This window comes from Suillus subalutaceus, assembly GCF_016647625.1.
Source record: "Suillus subalutaceus strain FC151 chromosome Unknown DFJ58scaffold_1, whole genome shotgun sequence".
NCBI lineage: Eukaryota > Fungi > Basidiomycota > Agaricomycetes > Boletales > Suillaceae > Suillus > Suillus subalutaceus.
In genome coordinates this window covers 397,500-419,083 of record NW_024540250.1, presented here as the reverse complement: position 1 = coordinate 419,083, position 21,584 = coordinate 397,500, and the positions used below count along the sequence as shown (strand labels likewise).

Here is a 21,584-nt window from a genome sequence, read left to right as displayed (position 1 = left end):
GACTTCGACATGATGCGCTAGTGGGTTGGAATACTACTACACCCCATGTTTGCTGCATTTCCAGTCCACTCCTACACAGGAGTGAGTGATTCTCGGCTTCTTTCAAGTTGTTGATTCACTGCAGTGATCGATTCCCTGCCATTCCAGTCCAACTAACCGCGCTCCTACACAGGAGTGAGTGATTCTCGGCTTCTTTACCGCGACTCGGATACTAAACACCATATGTATCATGGGAAGTACTTTCTCGCACCCAGTGGGTCTTACAATCTGGGTTGCTGTAAACATTTCCGTGGACTGCAACGACCATCGGCGGGATGGACTGTTTCATTCGCTGAGTTCTGCTCATGCTAGTTTTGCTGGTGTTTCTTGCTTTATCTTCGGCTTGTTGTCTCGGATCCAAAGATCTCGGTATCCCGATCTCTGACTGACATTGTCTGTATCTGACCATTCTCATCGTCTCTGTAGAACTTATCTTTTTAAAGAGTTCGGATTTTTATCAGATCGCCTGGCGTGTATAGATAGTGCTAGGACCCTAGGCGTTCGAGAAATTGGCAAACCGATGACTTTGTACAGGAAACACATAGCTGTTCATCGGTACCCATGGCAATCGCACGAAACTGTAATCATGCGAAACTAGATCTCGCAACTAGCCCAAGTCCTTCTATAGATCTAGGCCCCTTCAAGTTTGCGCTCGATACTGGATTTAGATTGCGGATGAATTATTTGGTGACCAGTCCATCCGAGTCTATGGAACGAGCTGTAGATATCAAATGGAATGGTCTAACACCGCTCAAGCATTCGTGGTAATATACCCTAGGCTGGTTACCAGCATAGTGTCCGTCGAACCGAATCTGGCTCCATGGGATCATCTTATTGGACATTCCTAGAAAAGTTACAACATTTGCATAAGCGCGCATCATTTACTGGAAATTCGGGAAAGGTGGCCTTTAAAAGATACTCGTTCGATATCTAGTTGCTACATGTCATACAGGAGATATACAAAAATGATGTAACAACCGTAATACCAGCAGTTATCTGTCTTGCTCCGCAATGAGAATATCAGAACATCAACTTTTCGATCGCAATCTTGACATTGCGGATCTGGCTTTGCAGCTCCCTGGCCTCGCTGGTCGTGACGCTGGCAGCGATGACAGGCCTAGACACATTGCATGCACGTCCAAGGGCTGCCTTGGAAGGAATGAACACGTATGGAACATTCTGTATAGTCAGCAGTTAGCACTCAACGGTATAAATAGCTCGAGAGAGAGCATACCTTTTCCTCGCAAAGAAGGGGAAGGTGCAAAAGAATTTCGAGAGGCTCGGTATCCGCGGTGAGGACGATGAACTCCGCCACACCACGATTAAGGGTCTTGGTCGCTGTGAAGGTGGACATCAGATGCAGAGAACGGAAAGGGGGTTGGATGTTGCTCACCTTCATTGGCACCTTTTTTTAAGTTGTTTGTACTGACCAGCCTGTTGGACCAAGTCCAAAATCTACGATACCATGATGTCAGTCGTTGATGAGTTCTTGAGAAAACTTACGGAGTTGGTTAGGCCCTCATCTGCAAGAGGCCATGCTTTTCCGCGTGCTTCAGCCATTATGAATAGATGACCTCACTTTGGATTGATCCTTGGTCAAAAAAAAATATCGATGTCTATGGTCTCAGCACAGAAGTTGTGTGTTATTGTGGCTGTGGTGTATTGGTATGTTTGTCGTTGAAGAAACCCAAGTCAACGTATACTACAGTCGTTTCTTGTGTCGTAGAAACTATTTGCGCTACAGGAGAACCTAGTTTCAAGTAAACAACGGTTATTCGCTGTATAAAACTTGTAAAGGAGGTAAGTCAATTTCAGTACCATTCAATCCGTATCCAACTCGCAATCCGTCTTCCTCACCACGTCCACTCGTCCCCCATCAGACATTTCAAACCACACTACCATACGATACCACACTATCAAGCCCATCACTCCAGAATCCCGTCCTCCTAACCAAAAAAGATTTTTGAGCTAAATTTCGAAAATGGCAGAAGCAGACTACAATCGCAAGAGGTCGCGCTCTCCTTCTGACTCAGACGAGAAGAAGCATCATAAGCGTGCTAACACAGGCGCTACGGCTCACGCGGATGACTCACGAGTTGACAAACACCAGGGTTCTGGTTCAACAACTGCTACGTCTATGACTCGCGATGTGAACATGACGGAAACTTCCGCATCCGTAGCAGATACTACTGCGTCTACTCCTTCTCCCAAGGAAACTTCATCCAGCAATCGACGCGACGAGTCCCGCACTCGCTCTGAAGAGGCCGGAAAATCAACTTCCATGTCTGCTCCACCTTCCTCGTCCTCAGCTCCCGCCCCTCCCTCAGCCATGATTCATATGCGTTGTTTGATCGTTACACAGGACGCGTCAATCATCATTGGAAAGGCTGGTTCGCATGTCAATGAGATCAGAGACAAGAGTGGAGCTCGTGTTATGGTCTCTGAGAGCATCCCCGGTAACCCTGAGAGAATTCTCAATGTCAGCGGGCCGCTTGATGCTGTATCCAAGGTCAGGTCCAGACATCTTATTAGCATATCTTTTTGTTCATCATAACAAACCTATAGGCTTTCGGTCTTATTGTACGACGGATCAATGACGAACCCTTCGATGTACCTTCAGTTCCTGGAAGTCGTGCGGTAACTATCAAGTTCATGATTCCAAATTCGCGCATGGGGTCTGTGATAGGGAAACAAGGTTCAAAAATCAAGGAGATTCAAGATGCCAGCGGAGCACGACTGAATGCAAGCGAGGGTATGCTCCCCGGTTCCACTGAGGTACAGTACAAGACTTCATTGCAAGGCGGCAACTAATTGTTTTACGTGAATGTAGCGAGTCCTGAGCGTTGCAGGTGTTGCAGATGCTATCCATATAGCAACCTACTACATCGGCAATATCCTCATCGAAGCGCAAGAGCGCATGCCTTCTTCGTCCTCTAGCCATTCTAGTTACCGCCCTTCCAGCTATTCTCGACGACCTCCGTATACTGGTTCGTCGTATGTACCAGGGTACGCGAGCGCGTCGCAGCCTTACGGTGCCCCACCGCCCCCTAACCCACCACAACAGTTGCAAACACAACAAATATACATCCCCAATGATTTGGTGGGCTGTATTATTGGGAAGGGGGGTAGTAAAATCAACGAAATCCGCCATATGAGCGCTAGTCAGATCAAAATCATGGAACCGGGTGCCGGGCTCAACGGCGCCCCGGCGCCCCCAGGTAACGAAAACGAGCGTTTGGTTGTTATAACTGGACAGCCTGCGAACATTCAGATGGCAGTACAACTGCTGTATCACGTACGTCGCTCCCGTTTAAATAACGTCGAGAATTTCCTCACGCGTGAGCTGTTTCAGCGGTTGGAACAAGAAAAGCAGAAGCAGCTACGAACATCCACTTCATCTTCTTGAGCTCGCACTGCGACCCTTGGACTCATGCACTGCTACTTTGTTTTCATTTGTCGACAAATCTTCAAGCATGCTTGCTGTGCTTTCTTTTCCTTTTTGATGTTATGGCTGTGAAAAGATCAACGCTTTCACGACGCAGATATGTACATTAGTTGCCTTGCCTGTCTTTGGTCCTTGGTCAAGCAATTTTTCTGCTTGCCGCTGGTGTTGGTATGACCTAACAAGTATTTACATAATTTTTTTTGCCCTGCTGTCCCGCTTTCTGGTATTTATGGTGCGATGGTTACGTAACCATGACCTGGCTTAGTGAAAATCTTGTCTTTGAGCTGTAGACCACTCAATGGCCCCACTCCTTACAGCTCAAAAAGCATATGCCGCGCAGCTCGATGTCAAAGGCAAAGGCAAACGAAAAGCGGATGATATCAATGTCGACAGTGACGACGTCCAGCAACCTAAACAGAAGAGGAACAAACAACGCGTCTTGCTACTCTCCTCTCGGGGTATCACCCACCGCATGAGACATCTCATGAACGATCTTGAGACTCTGCTACCTCATGTAAAGAAAGGTAAGGTGATGCTTTTGTAGAAAAATTCACTAGTTCTCAATGGGATCTATTTCAGATTCCAAGCTTGATTCGAAGTCACAGCTACATCTCCTGCCTGAGATAGCAGACCTGAACAATTGCAATAACACTCTCTACTTCGAGGCAAGGAGACATGAAGACTTGTACATGTGGGCTACGAAAACACCAAATGGACCCAGCATAAAATTGCACGTTCAAAACGTGCATACGATGGACGAGCTGAAAATGACCGGAAACTGTCTAAAAGGAAGCAGAGGAATTCTCAGCTTTGACAAAGCGTTTGATGAAACAGAGTGGGGAAAGCTCACCAAAGAGGTTTTCACGCATGTACGTTCATGGGTCACGATAAAGGTAGAATGCTGACGCGTGATTATATTCCGTTCCTCCACGTAGATCTTTGGCGTTCCCCCACTAGCTCGAAAAGCCAAACCGTTCATTGACCATGTTTTAACCTTTTCTATTCTCGATAACAAAATCTGGTTCCGGAATTTCCAGGTATGCTGGTTCCTTCGGTTTATTGCCAACCGTTGACTCGGTTTCCTCTCCGTAGATAATGGAAAAGGATCCATTACAGCCAAACGGCCCGCCCCAAACATCTCTCGTTGAGATTGGCCCCCGATTTGTGCTGACGCCCATCCGTATCTTCGAAGGAGCCTTTGGTGGCGCAACCGTTTATTCCAATCCTGGTTCGTACACTGGAGCAAATATGTTCCTTGTTCACGAACTCACTTCACAAATAGAATTTGTTACGCCTGCTTCCGTGCGCTCAGTAATCAGGCATGCCAGAGGTGACAAGTACCGTCAACGGAAAGAAGCTCAGGAGGAGACATCGAAGAGAAAAGTGCTTCGTAAGAGGGACGAAGATACACTGGCAGTATCCAAGGTGTTCGCATAGACGCCTACGCGTGTCATTAACGTGCAATCGTGCCGAGCGGTAAGCACACCAACTTGGCGTGCTTATATGGTATCTCTGGATGATTATCTACGTGCTTTTGTAGCGTTACACACGTTTTCTCGCCTTTGCGACGACCTGTATCCATCTGCTCAACGTTTACGTGACAGACGTATCTGTTCTTCCTGCTTTTGGAGCATTTTCTTTATACGGCTTGCTTTGTGCTCGCTAGCGCTGTAGCGCTTCTCCATTGTCTCGCGCTTCGAGAGGTGCACAGCCACCAAACCTATGTTTGCTTTTGTGCGCTCACAAAGGCAACGACCACTTTAACGAAACAAAAGGAATTTTTTTTGGCTCAGCAAACGTTCCCGCACGGCCAGGATAGCGTGCCTTGACAAATTTTAGCTGATGCCGAAGCTCAGCCGTTCCAGACAGTGAGCCACGCGCCTTTTGTTCTGCCTTAGAAGTGTAGGTTGGACTATACGTGGGTGCATGTAACCGAGTGCGAATATATGCTATATAACGACTCGTGTCCGTCGCTTAATGGAAAGTCATTCTCCTGGCTGCAGTCGCTGATATCCCCAGTCTCCTATAGACAGCTGATATGCCTGTGTCAATTGACATCATCCCGTTTTCGGATTCTTTAGAATTGTATGGTGAACCAGACTTTTCGTGAGCTAGAACTGAAGTCAAACATCTCGCTTGTGCTGATAGACCTCGCTAGATCTGCCTTCTCTCTGGCAGGCCATGTGTCGATCTCGCTCAGTTCACCTTCGCTTATGTTCCAGCGCCGGCGGAGCACAACGCGTGCTTTGATGCAGTCGCTCACCGTCACATTTGAGGGACAATCCGAAATAATCACCCCGGACATTGGGTATGCCCCTCTGCGACTCTGCTCCATCACTCGCGAGCTTGTAAATGGTGAACCCATCGACCTTTCCAACGAAGGGCACGAAGATTCCAATAAGCCCTGCTCTTGGAATGTCATTTTTGACATCCTTAGTTCCTGGCTGGTTGCCGACTACGTCTACGCATGGAGATCGCAGTGCAGTTGAAGCTGGGACGCGCTACGCCTTGTATGCCACTGCAACCTTTTATCTATCTCGAGGATGGCAACTCCTCCATATTCAGGCAGCTTTTGTTCACCTTTTGGCTGTCGTACTCACACAATCAATGCGCCAAGATGTCCAGTCACTCTCGCTCGTTTTGCCGAGGTTCCTTCTGCCCCCTCGTCGTCGTCCTCTACCTCTGTCTTCCCAATGACATTGTTCATCGTCGATGCGCAATCAGGGCAAGATGACACAGAAACAGACACAACGACTATTCCGCCTGAAATCCTGAAGAAGATTCAGGTTGTCGCGTCCATTCCCAACGCGGTGACTTTGGATGAAACATCCGTTCCTCTCATCCTGCGCTTACAAGGCAATGAACTGGACGGCTCTCAGCGAGAGCGCCTTCGAATAACTGATTTTCACTGTTGATGTTGAACAGATTGAAACGTACAGGTGTGCTGCATTATTGTGCATCTATTATTCACGGTGCTAACGATACGTCTATTCAGGAGCACTACTTCTCTTGATTGCGTAGCTCGATTTATGGTCCCGCCTAGGACACAACAACCTCCTTCTTTGCCCCTTCGGAATGCACACCCTGTGCATACACTCTATGAGGTTGGCCTTCTCATGACTCCAAATCCGTCCAAATCTACTTCGATTCGTTCGTTTTCCCTCTTCGATCCCTCGAATTCTGGGAAGTACATTATTTCTGGTGACGGTCGCGTCTTTGTGCATGACCCTCCAAAGGGCAATGTGACCACTCCTTCTCCGTCAGAGAACTGGTATGTGCTCGCGGCAAATGTGCCTTTGGCACCAGAGCCCCACCAATTGGATTGGGCTGGGCTCCGCAGCCGTCGTATATCTGAAAATAGCCCTCTTTTCAGTGTGTGCCACTTGATGCACATTGCGCTCCGGTGTGTCTACGAACAACCCGACGGCGAGGTTGTGTGTGAACGCCTCCATTTTTCACTGCCCATGCAGCATGTGCGGGTGGCTGTCCCACAAATCAATCCGTCCGCTGCTGATCGCACCATTGTGGGTGCAAAGGAGCTCCAAAAAAGCGTTCCATACAGCCACAGTCTTCCCGCATACTCTCAGCTCTTCTACTCGAATGGAGAGCGCAAGATCGATTACTCAACTCCTCTTCCACTTTATGAACCTCCACCATCAGCTTCGTCATCATCTTCATTCACACTTGATAACAGTGACGACGATCGAAAATCAATCTCGTAATTTTCTGAATTGCATATACACCAACACTCGCACTCCCAAACCGAAGGCATTAATATTGTCATGTAATATTTGAGACGTTTTGTCCACCGCACTTTCCATTCTTTTGATTCATTGTCCTACTGCTCTTTCGTCCTCTTTCGTTCTGTTGATCTGGCAGCTTTGCTTGTCTCCCGCTTTCACTCACGTTGATCTAGTCCGCATACCAATCGTTCCTCGCACCTCCCAACCAATCTCGAAAAATAATTGTATCACTACAATTCCTTATTCCGTACATCATGTAACAAACCTACACTGCAGTAATGGAGTCCTGTCGTTATTGTCACCATGAACCTAGTCCTCAATCCTGGGCAACGCCTGGTGTCGCTGTTGTTTTATGTAACACTTGCCAGTGTTGTACCGGTCCTTCGCACCGGACGATCCACACCTCTGTGCCTTCAAAGCCCGTGAGGCACACACGCCCTCCCTCGGAGTCCCCACAGCGAAGAACAACTGATTCTGCATCATCTAGGCCCGTCTCTGGACCCTCAACAACTGTGGTGGCCCGCAGCTCATCAGCGGCCTTCTTCCGCTCAGCAACCCCATCTTCATCTGCAATATAACTGATGGACACGTGCAGAAATGCTGGGGCTGAAGGCGATGCTCCATCCCTGTCAAGCGCGGCCATAATATGTTCATGCAGCGCGACGAGTTCGGTCGTCTTCTTCACAGATATGAAGACAGACCTAAAATAATGATCGCCGACCTCAAGCTTCTGGAACTCGACTGGGATTGGATGCAAAGTAGATGGTATGGCTCGTAGAAGTGCATCCTGCGTTGCCTTTCTCGAGCTTGCCAGTGTGATATGAGGGGTTATCTCTGGATAGGAAGCAGCGGACACTGGACGTGTCTCAGGCTGCTTTGGCAACACCTTTTGGATAAGTTGCAATTGAGCGGGATTGGGCACCAGCCACAGCGAGAGACCTGCCAGTGACATAGCCTGGTTTTGTCAAACCGCAACAATGACTGATATGCACGTACCCATCCGGATCCAAAATAATATCGATGAAGTGTACCTGGCAGATTGATCTTCAGAATGGAGCAGGAGGTGACTCCTAAATCAGTGCTATCTTCCCGAGCAGTTGCCATCCATGTTTAGATCAGACTCCCAGTAGACGATGATCAAGTATCACGTCCTCGATTTTCAGAACAAAGGAGTGTCCGCAGAAAATGAGTTGCACATTGTAACGTGCTAAGCACGAGTAATATTTGTTCGACACAGAATATACATCATTGAAGTACACAAACAAAGCATCAGTGATCAGAATCCTTGTCAATTAGCAGATTAGCATTACAGAAAAGCCATCAATCAATGCGAAACCTAAACCTCATCAGTGGGCCCACGAGATCCCAAGCTCACCCAGCTACTTTCCACCGTAGATGCATCGCCATCGCTAGAATTACTCTCGAAGTCAGCCCCAGAGCCTGTCTCATGTTCACTTATGTCTTCAGGCTCGGAAAGAGGCTCAGTCTGTTCGAGCGCTGGTGCAGCTGCCTCTGGAGGCGACGGACGTGGAGCTGAGTGTGTTCTGCTCACTATCAAGGAAGATGATGGAAGAACTACAGAAACCGCGGTAGAGTATGGATCGTTGCGAGCCGCCTTTGGGACTGTGTGTGGCTGGGCAGGAGGCACAGGCAAGAGCCGATTACGGACATCAACCAACATGTGGGGAAGACTCAGCAATCCATCCAACAGCATGCCAGGGAGGAATGACGCAAACGTGTATGTCCCTGCTGTATGGACAACGATTGTTAACTCTCATATATGCGTGAAAATCAGAAAAACAACGAACCGCCGGCACCAACAGCAAATCGGTCGCCACGGATCCAATCTCTAATTTTTTTCGTACCCAACACCAACGCGGATACCGCAGATCGTTTTACTCGCCATCTTGGTCTTTGTTCCGGCACTGACGACGCCAACTAGGTTATTTACGAAGACAGAAATGTCCTCCGGTCTGCGAGACTGTCCCATGCTAGTTTCTCCGAGCGCAGCGAATGCTTGACCGTAGGTTGCTTTCTCTGAGGGAGTCCAGTCGTTCATCGCATGTGAATTTGCAAAACTGGAGATGGGGATTTCACCAACAACGCCCACATCAACGGCAACAATACGGATGGAGCTCATGCCTTGTCCAACAGCAACCTCACGGCGCAACACGTCCAACGCACGAAGAGTGGCCGCTGCGCTCATAGCACTGACTCCACCGAAAGGCAGTCCAACACGTGCATCAGCAGCAGGGAGACATACAATGATGGACTTGCGTCCACACACACGCTGGGCGTCCGCGCGGAGTAATGGCAGGAGTGCTTGAAGTGCCTGGAGAGGTGCAAAGTGCGTGGAGAGAAGATGTGGGAGATATGTACTTCGTAAAGATAGCTGTTCAATGGGGGTCGGTGCCGTATGAATGGATGGAATCGGCAGTGTGAGTAGAGATATTATAGAGTGGAGAAGGGGATGATAAGGGGTGGCTGCATATGGGTCACCAGCGGCTGTAATTGGGAACCGTCGGGACAAAGTAGATGCGAGCGACCGAAGGAAGATTGGGATGGTGCCAGGCTAAATGATCCCCGGTTAGATGAACTTGGGGAGCAGGAATCAGCAATCGCACACCTCATTAGGGTCAAGGACAAGAGCTCGGACATAGCCATGTCCTTTGCTTTCAATGCTGTTGACAGCTTCCGGTGTGGAGACGCTAGTGATAACGATGTATCCCTTTTGCTCAAGTTCGATGATAAGAGGGAGGCCCAGAGGGTGATCACCACCCAAGACGACTAGGAAGATATCAGCAATGGAAAGGCAATCCAAGCGAGTAGTAGAAGTACTTACCAACAACTTGCCGTTTCTCGGGAGTGACAGTAGTCGACCGAACTCTTCTCTTATGGGTGTGCGTCATACGGAAGGTAGTGTAGCCAGCAAGTAGGCCAGCTCCAAGAGCTGTTACTGCTATGCTAGAGCTCTTCCATGGATGTTCTATGATCCAATCACCAGCCTTCTCTACGAGAGTCCTCGGGGGTGGAGGTGGTGGCGGAGGTGGAGGAACCTCGAATGCCCCAAGACCGGGGACATGGATGTCAGGGAATGAAGAAAAACCAGGTGGCCCAAAGCGAGAGATGTCAACCCAAAGACGGTGAACGGCCTCTCGGATGTTTGGAATACCAGGCGAGGCGGCCGCCACGGAATCTGTCAGAAAGCGTTCGAGAGATTGAAAGTATTCCTCGACTTCGTCAATGGATGGAACCATTGCTGGAAATTTGGCAGGAAAATAGGGTAGAGATCACAACCGAAGCCCAAGCACGAAATGCAAGCCCTGTGAGAGCTGGCAGTGCTACTCGTTGCTGATTCGTATCGATATCTCGGATTCTGCCTCGTGGCTAAGTATAGGGTCTACTACCGGTACCGTCCCAAAATGTTGTCATATAGTCAACAAACGTCAAGCTTAAGCCAAATATTATATGCACGAATATTTTTACGAGATAAAACTCAAGGCCGAGCTTCGCTGGCAGCAACATCTTGTCCCACAAGTACTGATGTCGTGTACTATCATTTTGAGATGCATCAAAGGTATACTAATCAGCGGTATCTAGCGAGCCAGGGCAACAATCGAGAAAAGCTGCGGAGATTTTGCTGTCGAACAATATGCTGCATGTGAATGAACGCATTTCAATAAACAGGTTCTGACAAACGATTGAGATGGATATAACTTTCAGAAAGCACGACTTGGAGGGTTGGATTTACCAGTAGTCAGAAGATGCTCGCCACCGCCAAGTTTACATCATTAAATTAGTGAAACGGTTTTCTTTAGGCAATGCATGCTTAATGATGGTCGCAACACGATCAACTCGCGACGGTTGGTTTTACTTGGTCAGATAAGATTGTGAGTGCATTAAGAAATTGAGAGTGATGAAAAAGAATAACAGTGAATAAACAAGCTTGATGGAATCAACAGAGCCTTCCTGGTAATCCCACCTTCGTTGATCCACCGCTGAGTATCCTTGGCTAATCTCGCACGTTCAGCCTCCATGTTCATACCGGAAAATGGAAGAGCAGAAACCATCGCCGGAGGAGGTATCACGGAACCCTTTTTAGCAATACTCGACACTTCTGTGCGCACGAGGCTTCCGACTCCCGACTTCCCCGGAAGGCGAGACGTGCCAGCAGGTACATCCACTGAATCCGCTTGAGAGTCCGGTCGGGAGTTTGCCCCTTGTGGCAACTTCCGTCGGACACCCGTGAGTTCACTAGCTGCTGTGGAGGGAACCGGGGGTGGCCGCGTGGCGGAGGGGGACTCGGTGATAACTCTGTGTGTACTGAGGAGGCAGCCTAACATCCACAGCGTATGAATGGTGTTTTAAGTTCTCCGAGTCGGCATCGCATTCTCGTTGCATCATCTTCTCGAACGCTCGTAGGTTGTGGTTGATGATAACTGGAAAACTTTCCGAGGAAAAGCTGAAGCCATCCGCGGGCATGAAAGTGAATTCCTTTTCGAATTCATGGACAAACTATCACATAAAAAGAGGTTTCGGCGCAACTGACTGAGCCTAGTTGAGATGGACTTCCGAGGATCTATACACCGTAAAAACATTGTCGGCAGGTTTCGAACCAACTCCAAGAGAAACAGATTTTGACTCTGTTCAATTGCAGTAACCACCTTGGCTAAGACCAGTTAAATGGACCTCTGAGGAAACCATCATGAGTCAATGTCAAGGCGTGTTCCGATAGCTCATTCAGCAGGTTTCGAACCTGCACAGTCGAAGAGAAACAGATTTTTATTCTGTTGCAGTGACCACCCAGCTAAGACCAGTTAAGACGATCTGACGAAATTTTCTATAGGCTGAGTGAATGTCGACGTGTGTTCCGATAGGGGGAAAAAAACCTTGTCATCGGCAGGTTTGACAGATTTTGATTATGTTGTGGAGATCACCTGGCTATAAGACCAGTTAAGATGGCCTCCAAGGAAACCATCCATGAGTGAATATTTCAATGGCGATAATTTACCTGAGCCTGGAGAATTTGGATCCAGGGCGCAATTTTCTCACGCCTCCAGTCATGAGTTGCAACTTGCGAGACGGTCATGAATGATTCACAACTTGCGGCCCCACCATCGGACTTGATACGAATAACAAGGCAGGGCAAAATCAGATACTGGGTCAAACATGGATTGGACTTTTTCCAGGTTGGTTCTGTGGCTCTTTCGTTGACCGTTCATCTGACAGAACATGGGTTCAGCAAAATCCTGACAAGCCATTCACGCTGCACACTTCCCCGGCCGATGTTGCACAATCTACGATCCCCCGGTTGATTTCAGTCGTAGAGATCCTGAAGCGCGAATATCTGAAAACGTTGGATGTTTTGCCAGGACAACTGACGGGGCTGCATCAGTACAATGAACTACAATGGGAGCAACGTGGCGAGATCGCTGCAGAAGGGGAAGATCGAGTAAGTACCATAGCAAGAGCTTTGGAAGGTAAAAAACAGTGCGTGTTTTGTGTATGGAAGATGGTACTCAGGCTAACGAAGAGACAGCACTAAGCTCACGCTTGCGCCTTATATGAAAGTCACGCTGTGCAGGAAGGCTCTTCCAGGAATGCATGAGAGGAAAGAGGTGACGTGAGTGACGTTTATGCGCACATTGTTGTCCGACCTGACAAGCTTGCAGGTACCAGACACCACAGACACGACGACTGTCCAAGACTACAAAGGCGAGATTGAAGAAAAAAGCAAAGCAGCAGCAGATGCCTTAGTTTGGGGGTTACTACTGGACAAAAATAAATTTCGACCTGAATTGACCTGATTGTGCCCAAGATATGACAGCTCATGATGAATAACGGTGAATAACGGTGTATGATGACCTAGGCATGGTCAAAAACTTACGAAGGAAAACAAATGCAGAAACCTTAGCGCAAATCACGGCTGTATCCACTGGCAAGGACAAGTCAAGCACGTTTTTACGTATCTTGATCTTGGTTTCATCTGCCACTGCAAGCAACTTGCCCGAGGCTTCCAACGCTGTTAAGCCCGTCACATCACAGATCAATACTGGTAGGAGTTTCTCTTGCACTGCCCCAGCGTACAGTGTCAATGGGCTGCAGCTCCAGATGGAAGTGCGGTAGAGGATAAAGTACCGCCTGGCAACAGATGTGTGTCAAAAATCAAGTCGACCACGAAGATTCTGACAGCAACTCGGAAAACTTATGATTCCATCAGGCTTCCCGTGATAATCTGTAGTGACCAGCTCTCAGTAGACTCCAACGTTCATCGACGTAGATTTTGATTCTTTCCAACATAATAAAGCGATGGACACAAAATATGCCAGGAATAAGCGAGTTACTGACAGGGGCTGGCGCCGGCACCACTATTAATATTTTGCTACTAGTAACAACGCCGTGGGTCAAAAAGTGTGATCATACAGCCACAATCATGGGCTGATATTGACCTTGTAGTACAAGGTAATACGCTACAGCCACTAGCTATTAAAAACTCAAATAAAGAGTATACCACGGAAACCTGTCCACCACCACCCCCGATAAAGCGCACCCCAACCTTCCTCCTGAATGATCAGCCTTGCGCAACTGATAAGTCCAGTATATTCATCTTTATCAGTCCTGAGTCTGAGGGGCGACGACTGATGTCAAGATGGCCCCGGAAATGTTAACGAAAGAACTTACCTGACAGGCCCGACAGCTTCAACCAGAGGTGTATCCAGAAGAAGTGTAACTTGCGTCACCTTTGCTTGGATAGATAGTCGAACCATCATGACTTCCAGTGGAGTGAGCACCAGAGCATTAAGGGCGAACGAGAAAATAACGGCCCCGACCAATAGAGGAATGTGGGGCCCCGCGTTCTCCCAGTCCCCAGATATATTCGAAAATTGTTTGACGAACAAAAAGTGGCGTGCTCCAATAGTGCCTACGATGTATACAACCCATGAAGTGCAGGCCGCCAGCAAACCTGGGATGATAAATATGCGATAAGGGTGCCTTCTTTCAGTCGGAGAGAGCAATGCATCAAGCGCCCGTCGTAAGGAAAATGAAGCGATGTCTTCTCGAGTTGTTACAGCCCTTGGATGCCTTTTCAGCCCATGGAAATGGACGAGTCCCCCAGATAACGCACCGATTTACAAAGACGGTCTCGATCACAGTTGCAATAATTTTGATGAGAGAAGCAATAGCAATGATGAGAACACTACTCTGGTCGTACATCCCGAAGTGGAGATATCCAATAATCGCAATGGATGGGAGAGACATCACTTGCTCCCAGAATAGCATGAAACCGAGGGTTGGGACTGTGTTATGCAGAGAGACGATTAGAAGTCTTATGAGAATCAATGCTCGAAGGACTCACGGATTCCTTTGTACAACCCGTCAATTCCCTAAGCAACAAGGAAGTGCAGTATCATAGTCAGCTTCCAAGCACCCCCGTGTAAATTTGCACACACCTCTTCTGCGTTGACTCGTTGCAACATGCCTAGCAATGATCGAGGCTGGGAGGCCTGTTGTACATCGTCGACCAAGGGCAATTCTGAAACAGGTTGAACCTTGGGAGTGAAGTTTGCCCGCCATCTTATCAGTGCTCCCTTTAGTGGAAACAACAACGTCGCAAAAATGAGTTTGTAGATCATTGCGCTGCAATTTTAACGTGGACTTGAAGGGTGGGTGATTTGTTGTATCATCCAACCAGTATCACACATAGATTTTATGCGAGTCAAATTGTCAATCATGACTTTCTAAAATGACAAAGACAAGTTAGACTGCAAGGCACGGATCCCTGATTGGCAGTGCTACGTTACCTGTACGACCACAATATTGCAAGGCACTGCATTAAAATGATTAATGACCTGTCCCTGCTCGAGCTCAGACTCGTGACCACTGACCAGCCGCCTTACACGACGGTGACAAGGTGTGTATGCGTGATGCCTTGTCCGACGATCCACCACTGCCCGGCGACAAGGAGACTGGTGTCGAGACTACCCTGAGCTCGAGTATCCTATGTTATCAAAATTCACCTATTCAGCGCTCAACTACAGTCGAACAATGGTTCAGAACGTTCAGAGAAGACCGTGACGTTACATCGGCACTGGAAAAATCTCCGACTCCCTCTTAGGAAGAGGGTTTTGTTGCTATCCAAATCCCCAGCTTGGCTGTTAGAGGCGTACACGCTGCCGTGCGCCATGAACATCAAAGATAAAATAAACGAAGCCTTATGGGTTGTACCGCAAAATAAAAAATTTACGACGCCAGCAGGATTTGAACCTGCGCTCGGAAACCGAAACAGATTTCTAATCTGTCGCCATAACCACTCGGCCATAGCGCCTTATAGTGACTTGCTTGGCTTTCACAAACGAACAACCTTTCTCTTCGGTAAAGAACACCGAGATGTTATGACAAGCACAAGGCCTCTCCGTAATTGCATCGAACGACTTCCTGTGCTTAATACCTATTACTCTTGCTACCGTAACATCAGGGACATTCATCATCTCGTGAACGTTATACTCCATCTCAACTGCTGGTGAAACACAAACCAGATGGAGATTGCTCACCACCAGCATGCACGACTCTACGAGCGCCATGCTGATATGGGGAAACACTAACTGAGAATAATTTCTAGTCGCCTTTTGGACTTGTCAAAAAGATATCCAGATATAGTGATAATTTTGGGTGCATGTACTTGCTCTATTCTACATGAGCGGCACGGAGTAAGTACGATGGGTGCAAAGCGCCTAGTTACCACCTATCTCCTTGGCGAGCTGTTCAGCCTTGGACTTGACGTCCTCGATCGTACCGGCCTGTTTCAACGCGTCAGCCTACATCATAACAAACTTGAACATGTTGTACGCACCATGTAAAATGCAGACTCAGGGAGGTTATCATGTGTACCAGAAAGAATCTCCTTGAAGGAGCGGATAGTATCCTTCAAAGGCACAAGCTTGCCTTCATAACCGGTGAAGACTTGTGCAACCTGGAAGGGTTGCGACATGAAACGTTGAATCTTACGAGCACGCTCGACCTAATATACTGTCAGTGCCCAGTTCTACATTGGTTTGGATGTGCACTAACCGTCAACTTGTCCTCTTCTGACAACTCGTCCATACCCAGAATAGCAATAATATCCTGGAGAGACTTGTAGTCTTGAAGAATCTTCTGGACAGCGGTAGCAACGTCGTAGTGCTCCTGACCAACGATACGGGGGTCGAGCATACGGGACTTGGAATCGAGGGGGTCGACAGCGGGATAGATACCAAGCTCAGCAATACCACGTGACAACACAGTGGTAGCGTCCAAGTGAGCGAAGGTGGTAGCAGGAGCAGGATCAGTCAAGTCATCAGCAGGCACGTAGACTGCCTGCACAGAAGTGATAGAACCCTTCTTAGTGGTAGTGATACGTTCTTGCCTATCCTCGTGGTTAAATTGATGTGATGGTGAACACAAAAATGGACGTACATGCCACCCATATCAGTGGAGAGCGTGGGTTGGTAACCGACGGCAGAGGGGATACGACCAAGTAAAGCGGACACCTCGGAACCAGCTTGAGTAAAGCGGAAAATGTTGTCGATGAAGAGCAGCACATCCTGTCCCTCTTCGTCACGGAAATACTCGGCGATGGTGAGGCCAGTAAGAGCCACACGAGCACGGGCACCAGGGGGCTCGTTCATTTGACCGAAGACGAGAGCGACCTTGGAGTCACCCTCGAGGTTGATAACACCAGTTTCAATCATTTCGTGGTACAAATCGTTACCCTCACGAGTACGCTCACCGACACCTATCCAAAAAAGATAATGAGGTCATGATACGACGCGAAGTTCGAAGGCTAACTAACCGCAGAAAATGGAGAAACCACCGTGAGCTTTGGCAACGTTGTTGATGAGTTCCTGAATCAAGACCGTCTTGCCGACACCAGCACCACCGAATAGGCCAATCTTGCCACCACGGGCGTAAGGAGCAAGAAGGTCGACGACCTTAATTCCAGTCTCCAAAACCTCAGCAGTGGTTGACTGATCAACGAAGGGGGGAGGATCGGCGTGAATTGGGGAGAGCTTGACACCCTTGATGGGACCACGCTCGTCGATAGGTTCACCAATGACGTTCATGATACGGCCGAGAGTTGCGGCACCCACGGGAATTTGGATGGGAGCACCGGTGTCGACAACCCTTTGACCACGGACGAGACCCTCGGTACCGTCCATAGCAATGGTACGAACGGAGTTCTCGCCAAGATGTGATGCAACCTCGAGGACGAGACGGCCACCGTGGAAGTCCTGAACCTCCAGGGCATTGAGAATGGGTGGGAGAGCATCGGTCTCAAACTGAACGTCGACGACTGCACCAATGACGGTTTTTACAGTGCCAATGGCACCCTTCGCCTCAGTTGCATATGTACGAGCTATGACCCGAGTTAAGTTGGCCCGGACGGAACAAAAGACGCGAAAAAGCAAATAAGACACGGTCAGTGAGAGAAATAATCACCCGCAGACTGCCATCTCACCGGGTTGGGGTGCTGACGTGCGGGAAGGACGAACAGTTGAATTTTGTTTTGACGCGGAAGGAACAGCGACGCGCAACAATGAAGGAGTTGCTGTTGCAATGAACCGAGAGTTCTTTGCACTGTTGACTGCTCTCCGTGAGATGCGGGTGACGCCGCGAGTTGTAAGCATTGCGGGGAACGACGATGAGGACGAAAACGACGACGACCGGAATGTAAGATTTGGGTCCAAGAAATACCCGCGGCAACTTACGAAATTACACCATCCGATAATTACCGATTCACCCTCAGCCGGATATCAAGCTCATTGACCAATGAATTAATGACCACACTGGCACACATCCAAGCCACTATTCGCAATGAGCGAAGATATGTCTAATTCTCGCATGAAGGCTCAAATGAGCGGCCAATTATGAAGGAGTTGTCGAAGCTCAGTTTGCCACACTCAATTGTGTTCATGAAATTCATTATGCTTGATCATCGACTCAACGCTGACTCAAACTCTAACGCCGTCCAACAGTGAAATCTGTCAGTTTAAGAATGGTCAAGACTGCTACGACTAAAACATTTATGTGACGAGGATACTCAGAAATGAAAGTGCTCGAAGGATTTCCGATTCTGACACTAAAGGTACTAGGAGAGATCTAGGAAGATCAGAGAGGAATGACTTTGTTTGCAATAACCGTCGTAATCACCATGTGTGACGTTGTCCGAGTCTCCCATCCAGAGTGGGGGACTTATAGTTGATTGGTCCACCGATTTCGGGTTCGGTTGTGGTAAGCCCGTTCTTGTCGGTGTAATGAGCAAGCTCGACATCAAGAGCATCCTTAAAGTCCAATTGAGAAATGCGAGAGGATAGAAGAGTGATAACTAGCCTGCAACAGGCTTCGTCCACCAATACGCAGTAACGCCTTGCGACAACACCTAGTAATCATGCATGAACGCGTTGTTCAGGCGCATGCGCGATAGTCACGACCAAACGAAAGGTACGAGTTTCCGCACAATCCCCACAGCGTTTTCGAACTCACCCTCTTCTATGATGAACACTGCAGGATCTTCAGTGAAAATACGATCAATTATAACTTGGATGGCGGGAAACGTTCTCCTTCACCGACAGGTTCCACTGAATAACGCAGACCCCCTGCTGACAGCACAAAGGGGGAGTTTTGGCTTCAACACAGTGGCCATACACGTCAAAAATATATGTCGACATAAAGCCCGCAGATCGTCGTCGTCGGCCCCTACTGTCGGAGTTGATGTCACTGGGATTGACTGGTGTAGGCTTATGTGAGGCAGCGCCGACAATGTCGTCAGGATCCGTCTTGAGGCCTCAGTGCCAAGAGTATGCGATACTTCGCGTAGAAACGCGTGTCTGTACTCGTCAACACTATAATGTGATCTTAGTCCTCCATGTCGAAGGATGGACCACATTACAATAGAAATTATGGCGAGCGGCAATAAGTGAGGGCAGTATTCAACCCGCGCGTAGCTTGAGTTTGTGATTTCGTTTAGAAATGGGGGGCTCATAACCGATTCAAGCTAAGAAACGAACTCGCTCAGTGTTTCAAGACAACGACTGTACAAATGCAATACCTAAGAAACAAATACGCTAGGAGAATTATTGTAAGAGACGGCGGGACCACGACGAACTAGAGACCACGATTGAGGCCTGAGCTATGAAAGTATAGTAAGTAGAGAGCGAACAGACACATAATAAACGGAAAAAGGAAATTCTACTATGCAATGACGGACGATGACAATAACGGTTCGACGTTCAACGTTGAGCATCGGCTAGTTAGTCCATGACGTGACGCTGATGAAAACACCTTGCAGCTGGTAGTGAGCTACAATGAAAGTCACGTACGAAACGAAACAGGACCACTTACTAAACAGCAATGTTACGAATTAAGAACACAACCAGCGACGAAATTTGGACTTTCTAACATCCATGTTGTCAGCCGGTTGGATTCCGAAATCATCGTTATAGAATATGATCAAGTGGAATATGTTCTTCATTGTATACCCGTCGATGACATGATTTCATGCCGCAGGGCAGGCGCCTACTTCAGCCACTTGAATGGCAGCAACAGGAGGGTACTGATTCGATCCCTCCTCTTGCTGCCATCCTGGTCTTGCTGGGACGCTTGTATTGCTAGGGCACGGCCGTGTCCACTTACCTGTGGTAGTAGATGCATTACGATCGGGAAGAGGAAATATTGACTGTGACTCACAATTTTCTGGAGTGGAATGTACTCGTCTCGGTCACGGGGTACCATGTTATTTGCGGCAAATCACAATAACATGGTACCCCGTGACCGATCGTAGCATCGCGTTTTGCTGTTGCATTCCTTGCTGGATCTGTTGTATTCATTTCTGGAGCTGTTGCACTGCTGCATTATTGTCGTTGGCAGTCCTCTGGATCTCATCCAGAGTAGCTAGGGCATTGCCACCCCCAACAGCGCTAGTTGTATCACAGCAGCTGCCAAAACAAGGAAATAGTTCACTCACGAATGGTGCGCAGCATGTGTGCACGATTTTTCGCACCCTCAGTATGAGGCTCATATTGAAGGCGAAAAAAATCGTGAGTGAACTACATCCATAAGTCTTAGTTAGGCCGCCACTACCTTTGGCGCTTCAAACACTGGAAATTCAAACACCGTCAGGATCTACATTTCGTCCTTTGACTTCACAAATACTTATTATAATAAGTTCTTCCTTGTTTTGGCAGCTGCCGCAGCGAGAATCTTACATCCGTACTTAAAGCTTAAGCCTTTACCGGTACCGGTTACCTTTGGCACTTCAAACACTGGAAATTCAAACTCCGTCAGGATCTACACTTCGTCCTTTGACTTCACATTAAGTTCTTTAGAGTTAACTGCATGCTTCTTCAATTGCAAGTTGGGAAATGGCTCTAACATATCCAATCGCTGTTCGCCCTCTAGCAGACACGTTTCCTGAACTGGCCCAGATCCCCACTTTAGTAAACCATAGGATCAATGAAGGTGATGAGAATGCTGCACACAGTGCGGAGATGACGGTGCACGAACTCGAAACCCTTAGGCGTAAGTTCAAGACCTTAGTTTGAGCTCGTGTGGTGAATATTTATACCTTTATCAAATTAGGTGCAATTCCGGAGCTTACGCACGCTCATATTGAAGGCGCGAAAAATCGCGCACACTTGCACTGTGTACAATTCGTGAGTGAAGTATTTCCTTATTTTAGCAGCTGCTGTAGCGGGAATCTTAGATGCAGCTGGCACTGTTGGGGGTGACAACATCTTAGCTAATCTGGACGAGATCAGAAGGACTGGCAACGACAATCGTGCAACTCTGCAACAGATCCAAGAATCAATACAACAACAACATGCAACACTGCAAAGGAATGAAGCCATGATCGCCAACATTCGACTAGCGAATCAAAACAACATGGTACCCCATGACCGAGATAATTACACTCCACTCCAGAAAACAGTGAGTCGCAGTTGATATTTCTTTTTCTTGATCCTAAAGTATATATTATCACAGACAATTGGACACGGACATGGTCTAGCGATGCAAGCGTCCCGGCCGGACAATGTTAATTTGATCCCTCCCATTGCTGCCATTCAAGTTGCTGAAGTAGGAACCTGCCCGGCTTTCTGGAATCCTGTCGCCGACGGGTACACAATGAGGACCATATCCCAGTTGATAATCTTCTATAACAATGATTTTGGAATCCAGCCGGCTGATAACATGGATGTTAGGAAGTCCAAATTTCGTCGTTGGTTGTGTTCTTAATGTCTAGTAAGTCCGTTACGTGACTTTCATCGTAACTTACTGCCAGCTGCAAGGCAGTGTCTCCACCATCCTCACGGCATGATGTTGAA

General features: G+C 48.1%; 11 protein-coding genes and 1 non-coding gene across 12 annotated transcripts; 5 read left to right on the top strand and 7 right to left on the bottom strand.

Annotated features, from left to right (window-relative positions):
• Positions 1–573: 573 nt before the first annotated feature.
• DFJ58DRAFT_752414 (50S ribosomal protein L30e-like protein) lies at positions 574–1,744 on the bottom strand. The gene is made up of 6 exons (XM_041387834.1): positions 1,543–1,744; positions 1,470–1,494; positions 1,433–1,444; positions 1,274–1,377; positions 925–1,218; positions 574–883 (listed from the first exon to the last, which is right to left on the bottom strand). Exons 1-5 carry the CDS (start codon positions 1,597–1,599, stop codon positions 1,060–1,062), a joined length of 357 nt encoding a protein of 118 aa, XP_041251192.1. The 5' UTR covers positions 1,600–1,744; the 3' UTR covers positions 574–883; positions 925–1,059.
• On the top strand, positions 1,745–3,748 carry DFJ58DRAFT_752409 (uncharacterized protein). The gene is made up of 4 exons (XM_041387833.1): positions 1,745–2,548; positions 2,605–2,814; positions 2,870–3,334; positions 3,392–3,748. The coding sequence occupies exons 1-4, from the start codon at positions 2,021–2,023 to the stop codon at positions 3,443–3,445; spliced, it is 1,257 nt and encodes a 418-aa protein (XP_041251191.1). The 5' UTR covers positions 1,745–2,020; the 3' UTR covers positions 3,446–3,748.
• Positions 3,735–5,190, top strand: DFJ58DRAFT_4098 (Brix domain-containing protein). The gene is made up of 5 exons (XM_041380262.1): positions 3,735–4,008; positions 4,064–4,353; positions 4,420–4,521; positions 4,577–4,712; positions 4,767–5,190. Exons 1-5 carry the CDS (start codon positions 3,783–3,785, stop codon positions 4,919–4,921), a joined length of 909 nt encoding a protein of 302 aa, XP_041251190.1. The 5' UTR covers positions 3,735–3,782; the 3' UTR covers positions 4,922–5,190.
• A 332-nt stretch (positions 5,191–5,522) lies between these two features.
• DFJ58DRAFT_712412 (uncharacterized protein) lies at positions 5,523–7,206 on the top strand (the record flags this gene model as incomplete). The annotated part of the gene is made up of 5 exons (XM_041383859.1): positions 5,523–5,590; positions 5,643–5,968; positions 6,050–6,394; positions 6,506–6,918; positions 6,955–7,206. The coding sequence occupies 5 exons, from the start codon at positions 5,523–5,525 to the stop codon at positions 7,204–7,206; spliced, it is 1,404 nt and encodes a 467-aa protein (XP_041251189.1).
• Positions 7,207–7,374: 168 nt separating this feature from the next.
• DFJ58DRAFT_4053 (2',3'-cyclic-nucleotide 3'-phosphodiesterase) lies at positions 7,375–8,391 on the bottom strand. Its single transcript, XM_041380237.1, has 2 exons — positions 8,224–8,391; positions 7,375–8,166 (listed from the first exon to the last, which is right to left on the bottom strand). Exons 1-2 carry the CDS (start codon positions 8,225–8,227, stop codon positions 7,544–7,546), a joined length of 627 nt encoding a protein of 208 aa, XP_041251188.1. The 5' UTR covers positions 8,228–8,391; the 3' UTR covers positions 7,375–7,543.
• A 172-nt stretch (positions 8,392–8,563) lies between these two features.
• DFJ58DRAFT_720496 (uncharacterized protein) lies at positions 8,564–10,484 on the bottom strand (the record flags this gene model as incomplete). Its single annotated transcript, XM_041384713.1, has 4 exons — positions 8,564–8,976; positions 9,100–9,799; positions 9,854–10,014; positions 10,070–10,484. The coding sequence occupies 4 exons, from the start codon at positions 10,482–10,484 to the stop codon at positions 8,564–8,566; spliced, it is 1,689 nt and encodes a 562-aa protein (XP_041251187.1).
• A 332-nt stretch (positions 10,485–10,816) lies between these two features.
• DFJ58DRAFT_4023 (uncharacterized protein) lies at positions 10,817–11,624 on the bottom strand. The gene is made up of 2 exons (XM_041380223.1): positions 10,979–11,624; positions 10,817–10,917 (listed from the first exon to the last, which is right to left on the bottom strand). The coding sequence occupies exon 1, from the start codon at positions 11,568–11,570 to the stop codon at positions 11,127–11,129; it is 444 nt and encodes a 147-aa protein (XP_041251186.1). The 5' UTR covers positions 11,571–11,624; the 3' UTR covers positions 10,817–10,917; positions 10,979–11,126.
• Positions 11,625–12,269: 645 nt separating this feature from the next.
• On the top strand, positions 12,270–13,245 carry DFJ58DRAFT_3993 (uncharacterized protein). The gene is made up of 5 exons (XM_041380211.1): positions 12,270–12,416; positions 12,470–12,717; positions 12,767–12,850; positions 12,900–13,070; positions 13,133–13,245. Exons 1-4 carry the CDS (start codon positions 12,315–12,317, stop codon positions 12,982–12,984), a joined length of 519 nt encoding a protein of 172 aa, XP_041251185.1. The 5' UTR covers positions 12,270–12,314; the 3' UTR covers positions 12,985–13,070; positions 13,133–13,245.
• Positions 13,246–13,625: 380 nt separating this feature from the next.
• On the bottom strand, positions 13,626–15,034 carry DFJ58DRAFT_3983 (uncharacterized protein). Its single transcript, XM_041380198.1, has 6 exons — positions 15,030–15,034; positions 14,679–14,966; positions 14,585–14,612; positions 14,354–14,525; positions 13,909–14,301; positions 13,626–13,851 (listed from the first exon to the last, which is right to left on the bottom strand). Exons 2-6 carry the CDS (start codon positions 14,859–14,861, stop codon positions 13,722–13,724), a joined length of 906 nt encoding a protein of 301 aa, XP_041251184.1. The 5' UTR covers positions 14,862–14,966; positions 15,030–15,034; the 3' UTR covers positions 13,626–13,721.
• A 437-nt stretch (positions 15,035–15,471) lies between these two features.
• DFJ58DRAFT_t2 lies at positions 15,472–15,553 on the bottom strand. The gene has a single exon. It is a non-coding gene; the product is annotated as a tRNA-Ser (tRNA).
• Positions 15,554–15,812: 259 nt separating this feature from the next.
• Positions 15,813–17,959, bottom strand: DFJ58DRAFT_752399 (ATP2, beta subunit of the F1 sector of mitochondrial F1F0 ATP synthase). Its single transcript, XM_041387832.1, has 6 exons — positions 17,723–17,959; positions 17,057–17,620; positions 16,681–16,999; positions 16,297–16,630; positions 16,079–16,246; positions 15,813–16,025 (listed from the first exon to the last, which is right to left on the bottom strand). Exons 1-6 carry the CDS (start codon positions 17,889–17,891, stop codon positions 15,960–15,962), a joined length of 1,620 nt encoding a protein of 539 aa, XP_041251183.1. The 5' UTR covers positions 17,892–17,959; the 3' UTR covers positions 15,813–15,959.
• A 2,665-nt stretch (positions 17,960–20,624) lies between these two features.
• DFJ58DRAFT_835439 (uncharacterized protein) lies at positions 20,625–21,495 on the top strand (the record flags this gene model as incomplete). The annotated part of the gene is made up of 3 exons (XM_041392246.1): positions 20,625–20,781; positions 20,945–21,189; positions 21,244–21,495. 3 exons carry the CDS (start codon positions 20,625–20,627, stop codon positions 21,493–21,495), a joined length of 654 nt encoding a protein of 217 aa, XP_041251182.1.
• Positions 21,496–21,584: the final 89 nt, after the last annotated feature.